The sequence below is a fragment of the Physeter macrocephalus genome, chromosome 7 (assembly GCF_002837175.3).
Source record: "Physeter macrocephalus isolate SW-GA chromosome 7, ASM283717v5, whole genome shotgun sequence".
In the NCBI taxonomy this organism is placed as follows: domain Eukaryota; kingdom Metazoa; phylum Chordata; class Mammalia; order Artiodactyla; family Physeteridae; genus Physeter; species Physeter macrocephalus.
The window spans coordinates 118,066,339-118,079,160 of NC_041220.1; the positions used below are offsets into that span (position 1 = coordinate 118,066,339).

Below are 12,822 nucleotides of genomic sequence, written 5' to 3' on the forward strand. Positions count from 1 at the left end.
CACTAACTATGCTTGAAGGCCCTCTATGTCAAATATTCTGGCATGCTGTGGTTTCTTTTATCTTTTCATATATAATGTTTTATGAAAACCATTCTCATAAAACAAACAATGTTTTATGAAAAATTCAACAATTTTTGGTAACTAATTTTACAGCTTACATTATACATTCACTGGGACTTCTTCTATGGGGTATATTCAATCAACATCACTTTTTTATATAAACAACTTAAGATACTTTCCAAAACATCCCAGAACTCTTAAGGCTGTCATGTTTTTCAATTTCAAATACAAAAATACGATGCAAAATGCTGAACTAAGGTAAAAGCTCTCATTGCAGCAAAGAGCCAAAGAATCTGTAAATTTGGGAGAAATTCAAAGAGAATTTGGAAAAGGCATGATATTGAATTTAGAATAAATGTACCATTCTCAAAGTAGAATCGATGAAAGTCCATCCCTTCCACTAAATTACCCAAGGCTTCAGGTTCAAAAGCAGTAAGGCCTGGGTCACAGATTTTCCTGTAGGAAAAATAATAATAAATGAGTTAATGTATTTCGTTGTTTCCCACATATCTATCTATTCTTATTTATCAGCCAATGAAGGAGTTTTTTAAAAAAACACTACAAATATAAAATTTCTATCACAGGGCTTGGAAAGGTGAGCTGAGGAGCAGGCCCTAAAAAAGAATACTGCAGAGGCCTCAGATGATAGGGGCAAGGTAATAAAACCAGCTCCAGCAGGCGATAATCCATCACACTTTAGGAAGTCTCCTTTTTGAATATTTCTACTTTTCAATTTCCAAGGTGAACTCTCTAGGCTTTTCCCCAGTTTTTCTAATTCACTAGTTTTTTAGTTGTCATAAGTTTATTATTTTTTAAATGCTCTCCAAGTCCAAGTTACCCTCCAAGTCCTATAAAATCAACTTTGGCTCTGAAATTAAATACTTTTGGAATAATTTTTGACACCATCTACATTCATATCAAACATGTATATATGATTGATCTGAAGGCAGGTGTCACATCCTACACTTTCTGGCAATGTCTGACAGACTTAAGTAAACTTTAATTAACAAGCTTAATTAACTTAAAATTAATGAGAGATTCAAATGCACATTAGTTTTTAATCCTAGAAATGTAATTCAAGAAAAACATATACTATCTTAAATATTCAGCGAAAGCCTATGGGCTTTCTTGGAAAAATTTATTTATTCAACAAAGAATTGTTAAACACCTACTATGTAGCAGATATTCTTTGAAACAAACAATTATAACACAATTAATACTGGAATGGAAATAAATACAAAGTGCTCAAAAACCAGATGACTTATATGTGAGAAAGGAAAGTTGAGCTGGGCTTTCTGGAATGAATAGGAGTTTTCCAGGTGTGTGGAAGGGGGTAGGCAGAGGGGGCAGCAAGTACAATGGCAGAGTATAGTTGGGGAATGATGGGTAGTTGCTTGATATGGTGAGCACTGGTCCCATGGAAACAGAGGAGAAAATATTTCCTTGGGCCTGTGGTGATCAGCTTAGGCTTCTCACAGAAGGTGGCGTAAAATCTGGATTTGAAGAATTAGCAGCTCATAAAGTTAGATAAAAGGAATACATACTGAAAGATTTTGGATCATTTATTAATTTGGTGGGGCTACGTCTAATTTCGTATGGAAATTGCCCATTTGGGAGGCACAATGTTTTAATTTTTCAACAGAAATGCAAGTTTCAAAAGGCTCACTCATTAGGGTTCTTTTTTTTTTTTTTTTGCAGTACGCGGGCCTCTCCCTGTTGCGTCCTCTCCCATTGTGGAGTGCAAGCTCCAGACGCGCAGGCTCAGCGGCCATGGCTCACGGGCCCAGCCGCTCCGCGGCATGTGGGATCCTCCCGGACCGGGGCGCGAACCCGTGTCCCCTGCATCGGCAGGCGGACTCGCAACCACTGCGCCACCAGGGAAGCCCTAAACTCCATTTCTTACTATTTCTTTCATTAGGTCCTGTTAAAGAATTGATAAACGCAAATACATATATATGTATATGCTTGTGTTTGTATGTATTTGCACACACATTAATTTAATTTATAAGAAGCAGTCCTGGATTTAATTTAGTTCTTATATTCAGTTACTCTTCCATATTTTATATTTGGCTACTTGTAACTGATGATAAAAAATATCTTATTATATAAAACTTGGAAAGAAGCAGGAAATAAAACACACAGTTTCATCTCCCAGAGGCAATATCTTTTTTCCTTTTAAAAACCAATTTGTCATATTTCATTCTATTTTTATATTTTCTCTTATGTAGTTGGAACAATTATGTACACACACGTTTATATCCTGCTTTATCTTCAGTGAATACTCATAAGCATTTTGCCAGATCGCTAGAAATTCTGCATAAGTATCCATGGTACCAAACACACCACAGATTAATTAATGTTACCATAATGTTGGACATATAAGCTGTTTATAATTTTTCGCTATTTTGAATATTGATTCCATAAATATCTTTGTTCACACTTTTTGTCCCTGTATTAAATTCAAAATCCACACCCATGTTAAATTTTTATAACTAGGAACATAGGGTTAAAGTAGTGATTTGAACCTTTGGAAACACTTCCTGGTATATAACTGCGACCCAAACTCCTGCTGTCACCACCACTCTGAAAGTCTGTCCCCATTTATACGCCATCAGGTGGTGGGAAAAGTCACTACTGTCCTGCACTATCTGTGACCCTTTGGTGATCAGCGGAGTTTTTATCCCTGCTGATTTGATTGGCAGAAAACCCTCCTATATTCAGATTTGCACACAATTAGTGGACATCAACATGCTTTCATTATTTACTTGTCATTTATATTTCCTCTTTTGCTAATAGCTCAGTTCCTTTACCTATTTTTCCACTTTTCAACCTTATTTCTCAATCTAAATTAACTTTTGACATGTTTTACAAATATTTTTCTGGTTTTTATATCTGTTTTATTTTGGCTTTAAAAAAATTAAAGTATATTAAGTTTCATCTATTTAGGTAGCCTAATCATTTCACATTTTCATTTCAATGACTTCCCCTGCTTTTAAACTTAGATCTTTCCAACCAGAGATCAAACTCTTTGCTGCATTTAACACTTTCATTCAAGAGGACCTCACTAGTATGGTATAAGGGGAAAGTTGAGAACTGATTTTTTTCTCCACCCAAATAGCTAACTTATTGACACACGTTCTTTGCACAATAAGCCTTCACGCCCTATTTGAAAGCTTTATTTTTATTTGATCAAAGTGACTCCCTTTAATACCTATGGTAAACTTTAAATTTAACATTAGAACCCTTTCTTCAAATAAAATTTTATCTAAGAGGCAAACCCCTAAAAGAGATGAAGATGAAGTTGAGCTGTGCTGGCTGGAAAGGGAAAAAGGCTGCCAGACGTTGCCTCCTAATCTCTTTCTCTGTCCCATCACCTCTGCAGAACTGAGAGGAAAAACATCTCTCAAGCCAAAGTGCACTATTTATGTGCTTTCCTGTTTCTTGTGTGTTTGCTCTCATGGATTGCTCTGCCTGGAATGCCTTCTCTCACATGGAGGTGCCAGAGGGTCAGGCTTCTGTGCACTGACAAAGAAATCCCCAGTCCTCCTATCAGAAGTCTCATCTTCTCTCTCTGAAATCTTAATTACATTTATTTCTCTCCTAGAGGCACTTGAGTCATTTATTTATACGTTGAAATGAAGCTATTGTGGGTGTATCAAACCTGGCGTTAAATATACATGAGTCAGGTACATTGAAGAATGCGTTCACATAGAAAATACTTTGTCATATGCATGAAAGCAAAATAAATGTGCCTCTACTCACGTGTAAGCTTCAAAGTCTCCATTGTTGATCGCTTCGATGAGTTGTTCAGTAACTTTGATAATCTCTTGCTTTCGTGCTAAAGGCAAAGATAAAGGAGTTGGGTGAGAATAAAGGGCAAAAGCCATATAAAATTACTCTAATGGTACTGCTATTTTCCTTAAACAGGGTATTACCAGTTAAGACACATCCCTCTCAGAATCTTGCTGCTCAAAGCGCACAGATCAACATTAGGTCCCTCTTCTGGGAGCCTGGCAGAAACAGATTCTCAGGTCCTACTCCAGACCTACACGTTCAGAATCTGTATTTTACCAGGACCCTCAGGTAAGCATGTTCACGTTGGGGAAGCACTGCTGCCCTCCCTTTGTGAGAAAACAACAGTCACCCAGAAGGTCAAGGCTATATTTTTAAAAAGTAGTTCCTATTACCTTTACCAACATGATTGAGTTTATGAACATTTTTGTGTTATTTTAATCTATCTTCACAGTATAGCTGACATCTTGCATTGAGACATTTAACTTTAATTATTTGCATTTTTTAATTGTTCAGCTCAACTAACCCTACAAAAGAGGATGCTCACGCTGTAATTGCCATCATATTTAGATAAATGGCCTTCCATAAACTGTAAATTGGAAAAACAAGGTATGAATCAATGCTGTGGATGGAGAGGGAAGTCTCCCCGTATGGCTGTCAACTCTGACAACAAACATGATTTGTTTCTATTTCTAGCCCATAATCGGTAAAATTATTAATAGTTGGCTGGGCTCAAATCCCATCTACTTCATCTGCCTCAAGTGTTCTTTCCCTTTTTGGAAAGCCTACCTTGTATTATTCATTTGGCAATTAAGCATATGCTATACACCATGACAACTTCTTTTGTTAAATTATTGTTTTAAATTGTTACTGAACTTGGTTTACTGTGTAATGTCTTCCTAGTTAAATTAAAAGCTCCCTGTGGGCAAAGAACATGTTATTTCTTTGTATCCTCGAAAAAGCTTTATCGAATGTCTTTAATAAAATAGTTGCTCAATAAGTTGAATTTGATCAACTGATGTTGATAACCTTTTCCTGATTTCAGAACAGTATTCTCTTACTAAGGAAATAAAGGCATAAAATATTTTAAAAATTAAATTAATTAAATTTTGTTTAAAGAACATTGTGATACTCTCTTAAATCACTGGAAATAAACTGGGGGTAATCACAAAAAGTTATTTCCGTCTATCTTAGTGAGGCTGCTATTCATCATAGAAAAAGCTGAAGTCTGGTTTTAGTTCTTATTGATTAAAGTCAACCAGTTTGCATTTTTAATGAATCTGATCTCTTTTTAGCAGATTCTTAACCACAAACTCAAAGTTTATATTCACTTTCAAAACTCCAGGTTATCCCCATCATTATTGAACTGCAGGAGACTGAGCCCCCTTTGGCTTTGGCGACCCCATCTGGGAAGTGTTTATTTGCTGGTTGATTTTGCTGTGCCGGGTACTTCCTTTCCCATTTGCTATCATTTTGTAACACACATGCTGACCCTTTTCCCTTCGCCTTCTTTTCCTTGGGAAAATACAATGAATAAAGACTTATTGGTACTGAAAAAAAAAAAAAACACCCCCCAAAACCCAAAAAAACTCCAGGTTATCCAGGTTGTGATATTCCTTATCGAAAACAAATGTCCTGGTGCTTTGTGGTCACCTAGATAGGAGGGATAGGGAGGGCGGAAGGGACACGCAAGAGGGAGGAGCTGATTCACTTTGTTATAAAGCAGAAACTAACACACCACTGTAAAGCAATTATACTCCAATAAAGATGTAAAAAAACAAAAAACAAATTTTCTGTAAACCTAACTTGACTTTACTGAGACTATATGAGACTACCTTATAAAATATGGTTTGTCCACAAATGGTTGCAAACAATGTCAAGGTTGATAATATCAAAAAAATAATCTCCATACAGGTTAGATTCCATATTCAGTTATTTACATAATTTCATTTATATTGAAAAAATAACATAAGGTTTCTTAGCTCCTATACACACCTAAAACATTTCTTGCCCATGATCATTTGATGAATGAATAGCTATAATATATCGAACATCAAAGCATACTGACAGAAGTAGTGGCAGGGAATAATTCTGTAATAGGGATGGTGCCAATGGCACATTTTAGCTTAATTTAGTTAGGCAATAAGTGATTCATCTGTCTGTAGCGTCAACAGTATGAACATTGGCAAAAACGCATGACAGCTGACCCAGTTCCAGAATATAAAGGACACTGGCGCAGAGGAGCTCAGAAAATGAGATTAGAAAAGTGTGACTACCAAAACTTCCTCCTCCTATTAAATCCTCATTTAAAACTAATAGATTTCTTAGGATGCTATGTGACTAATAGGAAAAAAAAACCTACAGTTTAGACAACAATGTTAATTTTTTAGAACAAAAAAGAAGGAAAAAATGAACATAAGATCACTGCCCTTTAAAGAGCTTCATTAGGCTAAGAGTTAGTTTACAAAGTGCGAACAGTTCTGGGTCACCTTCTGAAGTTCCTGAAAGTCTCTAGATTCCTTCAGAAGCATAATATGCAATTAGAAACATTGGTGTACATGGCCGAGTCTCACTCTGAACCACTATGGAAACACTCACTAGCTCTTCAACAGTTTGCATCCTACAACTGGCTTAATTTTTGTCCTGCATAATCAAAGCAACACAAATTGCCTTCTTAGTTCTTATGTTCAGAAACAGTGGTGCTGCAGCTGGCAGGACGGCACATGGGAAGTAGCCAGAATGCTTCTGTGCTGCATCATCATAAAAGCAGCGTGCCTCTCTTGGCTCAGGAGGGGCCTGAAACTCAGTAATTTTTAGAGTGCTTATTTCCCTGGAGCCAAAGGCGCCTGAGTGAGTCAGGGCAGCACATGACAGCTGACTCTTGAAAGGAAAGCAGAAGGCTGGGAACGAGTCATTTGTATATAGAAGTCTGCTGTGGTTGGAACTGTTGCCACGGTGACCTAGAGGAAGAAGGAGGGTTTGATGCTAGCTGTATCTCCTCTGGCCAGCAGTGAGGCTGAGGGACAATCACTGCGCGAGGTGCCTGGATGCCTATGTGCTGGGGGGAGGGGTCACGATCCTCTGGCCTTCCCTCTTCCTGAATGTCAAGTAATGGTCACTCCGGAAGTCAAAGTGGGGAGAGCTTGAGAGGTGTCACTAATTACCCTGAAGGTGAGGGAAGAGCGTACCAATAAGGTGTTCCCTGAGTACCAGAAGCTTCTAACCTCATGGCTAGACACTTAATCACAGGGAACTGATTACCAAATAGTTTTATTTATAGAATTGAGGTGCTCAAGCCTATACCCACAGGTCCCAAAGTAGTTTCTGGGGATCTCCAGGTTCCTAGGGGAAAGGCAGGAGAGAAGAGCAAGCGAGAGAAATGTTCCAGATCCTGAGTGCGATTCCTTCCCATGCAATTCTGCGAAAGAACTGAGAACATTGTCATGTTCAAATTCATATTTTTTTGTCTCTTTATTGTTCTAAAGAAGCCTGGAAGAGAAAGATAAGAGTGTGAATGGGCCCAGTGTTTAAAAAAAAAACAAACTCAAAAACCAAAACAAACCCCTGGGAACTGAGAGTGATTATGTAATAAAACAACTGATAGATTTCAACATTTCTCAAGCATGATCAGATCTGAGGATCAGAACAGTTCTCTGAGATGCGCAGACCGATGCTACCTCGCTGGTTAACAGAGAAGTACAGAGTACGGGCACTGCCCAAAGGCACAGAGTTTGCTGATTACTCCTCTGCCATCTTGAAATACTCCCCTTTTTTCTCTTCTCTCTGTTCTCATCATCTCCCTCTCGTTTGCAATGTGGACTTTAAATGTTTCAATTCCTTTTAAAGGCTCGGTCTGAGGCCCTCTTACCATATACTGTTATCCCTATGGTTCTATCTACACCAGTGTTTTAAATTGCTGTCTGTATCCCATGATTCCCAAATTGTTACCTTGTTTCTAGACTGTCCCTCCAGGTCTGTATGTCTGTGCCTATTTTGGAATCTCGGTTTGGATATCTTTAATGCGTCTGGAACCCAACATACCCTAAACTGAGCATATGAACTTCTGTTGCCACAAACCTATTTGCTCTTCCAGGGACCTCCATCCTGGTGAACGGCATCTTCCACCCAGGTGCACGAGCCAAAAAGAAGCCTGAGGATCATTTTTGACTTTCTCACATCCCCACTCCGAATCCAATCCTTCAAGTGCTATTGATTTTGCCTTTTCAAGGCCTTACACATTAGTCCACTTCTTTTCTTCTTACTGTCACTCCGGTACAAGCACCCATCATTTCTTGTCCAGAAAAATTATATGAAGAGGGACTATGAAACCTCGTATAATCTAAACCCTGTCCATCTCACCAGCCCCACTCAAAGGCTGCCTTACTTTATCCTCTACACCCCACCCATGGTGCCTTCTCCCAGCAATTCAAAATGACCATGCTTCGTCCTACTGCCAGCTCTTCATGTGAGCTGCCCTCTCTTCTCGGGAAACTGTCCCCCATTTTTGCCTTCATTTCTTTTATCAGCTTTCAACTCACCTATTATTTCTTCAAAAAATCCTACTTGGAGTCTCATTTTAGGAGAGGTCCCCGTGTTATAAGTTCACACATATCCTACACCTGCTGTTTAAAAGCACTTGGTACACTTGTATTTATGTACTTCTTTGTGTGTATTTGATCAGTTTTCTCTATTATTATGTTGTAAACTCCAGAGGGGTAGGTACCTCACCATTACAACCCGCATCTAGCATAGTACATGGCATAGAGTAAATGTTCAATACATATTTGAAGGAACAAACGCCAAGTGCTTTCTTATCCAATCATCCATGAGTCATATAATTTATCCTTAGCAATTACCGTGTTGTTTCCCAGGGTATGTCTTCAGCCTCTTCCTCGTTTCTTTTGCTTTTTCTTGGTAATCTCATTTATTCCTCTGGCTTTGACCATCTACTGAAGACTGCCAAATCTCTATCACGGACCTTGAATCTTTCTGGGCTCCAAGTTCATTTTTGGGACTGCAATCTAAACACTCCCTGTTGGCCTGGCATTTCACACCTGGGGTGCTCAACATGGACGTCAAGCATCTTCCTTGCAAAACCTGCTGCTTCTGTTGTATTTCTCGTCTTGGGCGGTGGGATCGTAATCTACTCAGCTGCCTACACCAAAGTCCTGATGCCTCTTTTCAATTCCTCATACAGTTGATCACCGGCTCCTCTTTATTCATCCAAATCTTTCTCAGATCCATTTCTTCCTCTCTGGGCTCACTGCCATTGCTCTGATTCAGGCTGTCGGATGTTCCTAACCCATCCTGCCCTGAGGTCTCCCCCCTCTCCTCCCATACCCTCTCCTCACCAGCCCCTCCACTCCTCACTGCTGCAGAATCATCCCTCTATAGAACAGAGCTGACCGTGCTGTTCCCCCACTCTCTGGAGGCCAAAGCTCACACTTCTTTGTTTGTTTGTTCTTTAAAGGTTTTCCTACTCTCTTTTTTTCCAGCTTCATTTCCCGACACTTCTTTTGCCCCAGGACTCCCACATAACCTATTCTACAGCTACACCGAGGGGCTCACTCTTTCCCAACTAGTCCTGGCTCATTGATAATTCTATGCCTTTCCTCTCGCTGTTCTGTCTGCCTGGAAACTCTGTCTTCTGCCTGGAAATCTCCCTCAATACTTTGCTCCAATGTCACCTCTTCTGTATGGACTTTCCTGAGTGTTCCAGATGCAGCTATTCCATCTCACTGTGGTCCTCCTATAGCTTTATCACAGGATGTTCACAGATCTGACCAGGACATGACCACTTTCTGCCTTTAACACCTAGTATTGAGTAAATGTCTCTGAATGCATGCACATATGAATACCTAAATACATGGATAGACAATGTATATAAAGTTCTTTGTGCATTTTAATACATTAGGTAAATGCCAAGTATGGAGGTGATGATGATCATGTCTAGTAGCAGACTGGCTGTGATTATGCTAACTGGATAGGCATTCATGGGTCCTGTGTATCTCAAAAGCAGCAGAATTACCACCATATATGAGGCCACAGTATTTCCATGGGGAAGTAATCTGTATAGGTCTAGAAAGATTAAACTAGGCACATCTATCAATGTTTAAACTTATAATTTCTTTTAAGAGAGTTGAATGGAGAGAAAGAACCAAGTTATTTGAGCTCAGGCTTTTTCTGAATCTTTGTTCCGATTTTAAATTTATTAGTTTGAGGTGAAACTACTTAATAATAAAACTTATTCAGAAGACTAGTTGGCCTACAATGAAACTTGGGTTAGGAAATAAACTGAATACATGCGAATTGAGATTCACTAAAATGTTAGCAGAGTATCGATTATCAAAATCTTTTAGTGAACTGTGCCTAAAGATTTACTTATTCAGTGATCAAAAGTTGTTTAGCTTTTTTTATATGTCTCATCTTAGCTTAGCAATTCTACTCATTTACTCTTTGTCAATATTTATTCTAGTTATTCTCTCACATAAATCGTACCCATGTTTTCTTTGGTCAGTCTCCCAAGGCAATAGAAATAAAAGCAAAAATAAACAAATGGAACCTAATCAAGTTTACAAGCTTTTGTACAGCAAAAGAAACCATAACAAAACAAAAAGACAACCTACAGACTAGGAGAAAATATTTGTAAATAATGTGACCAGCAAGGGCTTAATTTCCAAAATATACAAACAGCTTACACAACTCAACAACCAAAAAACAAACAACCCAATTGAAAAATGGGCAGAAGACCTAAATAGACATTTCTCCAAAGAAGTCATACAGATGGCCAACAAACACATGAAAGTATGCTCAACATCACTAATCATTAGAGAAATGCAAATCAAAACTACAATGAGGTATCACCTCACACCAGTCAGAATGGCCATCATCAGAAAATCTACAAACAATAAATGCTGGAGAGGGTGTGGAGAAAAGTGAACCTTCCTACATTGCTGGTGGGAATGTAAATTGGTACAGCCACTATGGAAAACAGTATGCAGATTCCTCAAAAAACTAAAAACAGAGTTGCCATATAATTCAGCAATCACACTCCTGGGTATATATCTAGACAAAACTATAATTCAAAAATATACATGCACCCCTATGTTCATTGCAGCACTATTCACAATAGTCAATATATGGAAACAACCTAAATGTCAATTGACAGATGAATAAAGATGTGATACATATATACAATGGAATACTACTCAGCCATCAAAAAGAATGAAATAATGCCATTTGCAGCAACATGGATGGACCTAGAGATTATCATACCAAGTAAAGTAAGTCAAAAAGAGAAAGACAAATACCATATGATATCACTTACATGTGGAATCTAAAATATGACACAAACGAACCTATCTATGAAACAGACACACAGATGTAGAGAACAGACTTGTGGTTGCCAAGGGGGGTGGGGAGGGATGGACTGGGAGTTGGGATTAGCAGATGCAAACTATTGTATATAGAATGGATAAATAACATGGTCCTACTGTATAGCACAGGGAACTATATTCAATATCCTGTAATAAACCATATGGAAAAGAATATGAAAAAGAATGTATATGTATGTATAACTGAATCACTTTGCTCTACAGCAGAAATTAACAGAACATTGTAAATCAACTATATTTCAATAAAATAAATTTTAAAAAATTTGCTCTATTCAATTTAACTATTCCTTCCACGTTTCTCAGAGTTATTGGGTACCTGCCTGCCAGAGACATGAAGGACAGGGAGGTTAAGTGACTTACTCAAGTCATCCAGCAAATTCAGAAGCTGTGCCAGGGCTGGAGCTTTATTTGGCTGAGGTACTGTCTGCTGTTTAATTCACTAATCTATGTTCCTTTCCAGCCCAGAGTGCCTAATTCAATATTTTGAAATCATAAACTTAAATGAACTACCTAAATGTCTTTGAACTTTCTCTGGGAAGGTGACTGATGACTTAGTTACTGAGCCAGAGTTGTAATTAATTAATACACCAATTCCACAAAACTGGGTATCCCATGGTTTTATTGTCTTTTTCCATGCTGCCATTAACAAAAGTAACTCTTGGGAATAGTTTTTATTTTAGGCAAATATACAAATTAGGATCATTTTCATGTTCTGGGTAGTTTTATAGAAAAAGGTGCCTATCAACTCAGCTATGTTTGGAGTTTCCTGTGCAATTAACAGCTTGTTTCTTAGTGACTATTTTTATTTCAGTGATTTGATATGTTAGTTAATATTTGGGAGAGTAATTTCCATTATTTTGGCTTTTAAAATCAAAGTCATCGAAGATTCTGGAGTTGATTGGTTTAATACTCTATTATATAATATTTTATCCAAATATAACACTTGGAAATTACCAAGCTTCTAGTCAAGACTGCTTTTCAAGAAATTATTGTAAAGCTCACTTACCCAGAAGTCACTTGTTCAATAACACCAATATTCAGCCTTTTAATTGCTAGAGGCCCTCAAGATTTAAAAGATAAATTATTCAAATCATCTTTGTACTTTGCTCTATAAAAACCTAACTACTCTGAATTTCAAGGCATAAATTGTTAATTGGGGAAAAAGTACTACTAGTCTTAGTCCTGTTAAATTGCTATGGTCTGACAATAAATGATTAACAAATATTTAAGAACAGAAAAGTCTGGCATTGGGATCATTTAGTGTAAGTGAAAACAGGTTTAGATTTTTTAAAAAGGTTTGTGAAGATATCATTGGGTTACAAAATATGGCTGTGTCATTCCTAAGATGAGTCTGAATCTGAAGATGAAAAAAATATTTACTATTTTTTTAAAAGATTAAAGGATGTGTGAAGTATTTATAAAGATTTTCATTAAAAATGGCTTACATAGGGGGCTTCCCTGGTGGCGCAGTGGTTGCGCGTCCGCCTGCCGATGCAGGGGAACCGGGTTCGCGCCCCGGTCTGGGAGGATCCCACGTGCCGCGGAGCGGCTGGGCCCGTGAGCCATGGCCGCTGAG

General features: G+C 38.1%; 1 protein-coding gene across 33 annotated transcripts in view; it reads right to left on the bottom strand.

The window, feature by feature from the left end:
- Positions 1-12,822, bottom strand: part of CAMK2D (calcium/calmodulin dependent protein kinase II delta) — a 321,127-nt gene that overhangs the window by 7,495 nt on the left and 300,810 nt on the right. For all 33 annotated transcript variants that reach the window (XM_055086199.1, XM_028492203.2, XM_028492202.2 and 30 more), the window contains 2 exons: positions 3,823-3,898; positions 422-516 (listed from right to left, as the gene is read on the bottom strand). In XM_055086199.1, the coding sequence (XP_054942174.1) occupies positions 422-516; positions 3,823-3,898 (171 nt within the window). The remainder of the gene's footprint in view (positions 1-421; positions 517-3,822; positions 3,899-12,822) is intronic.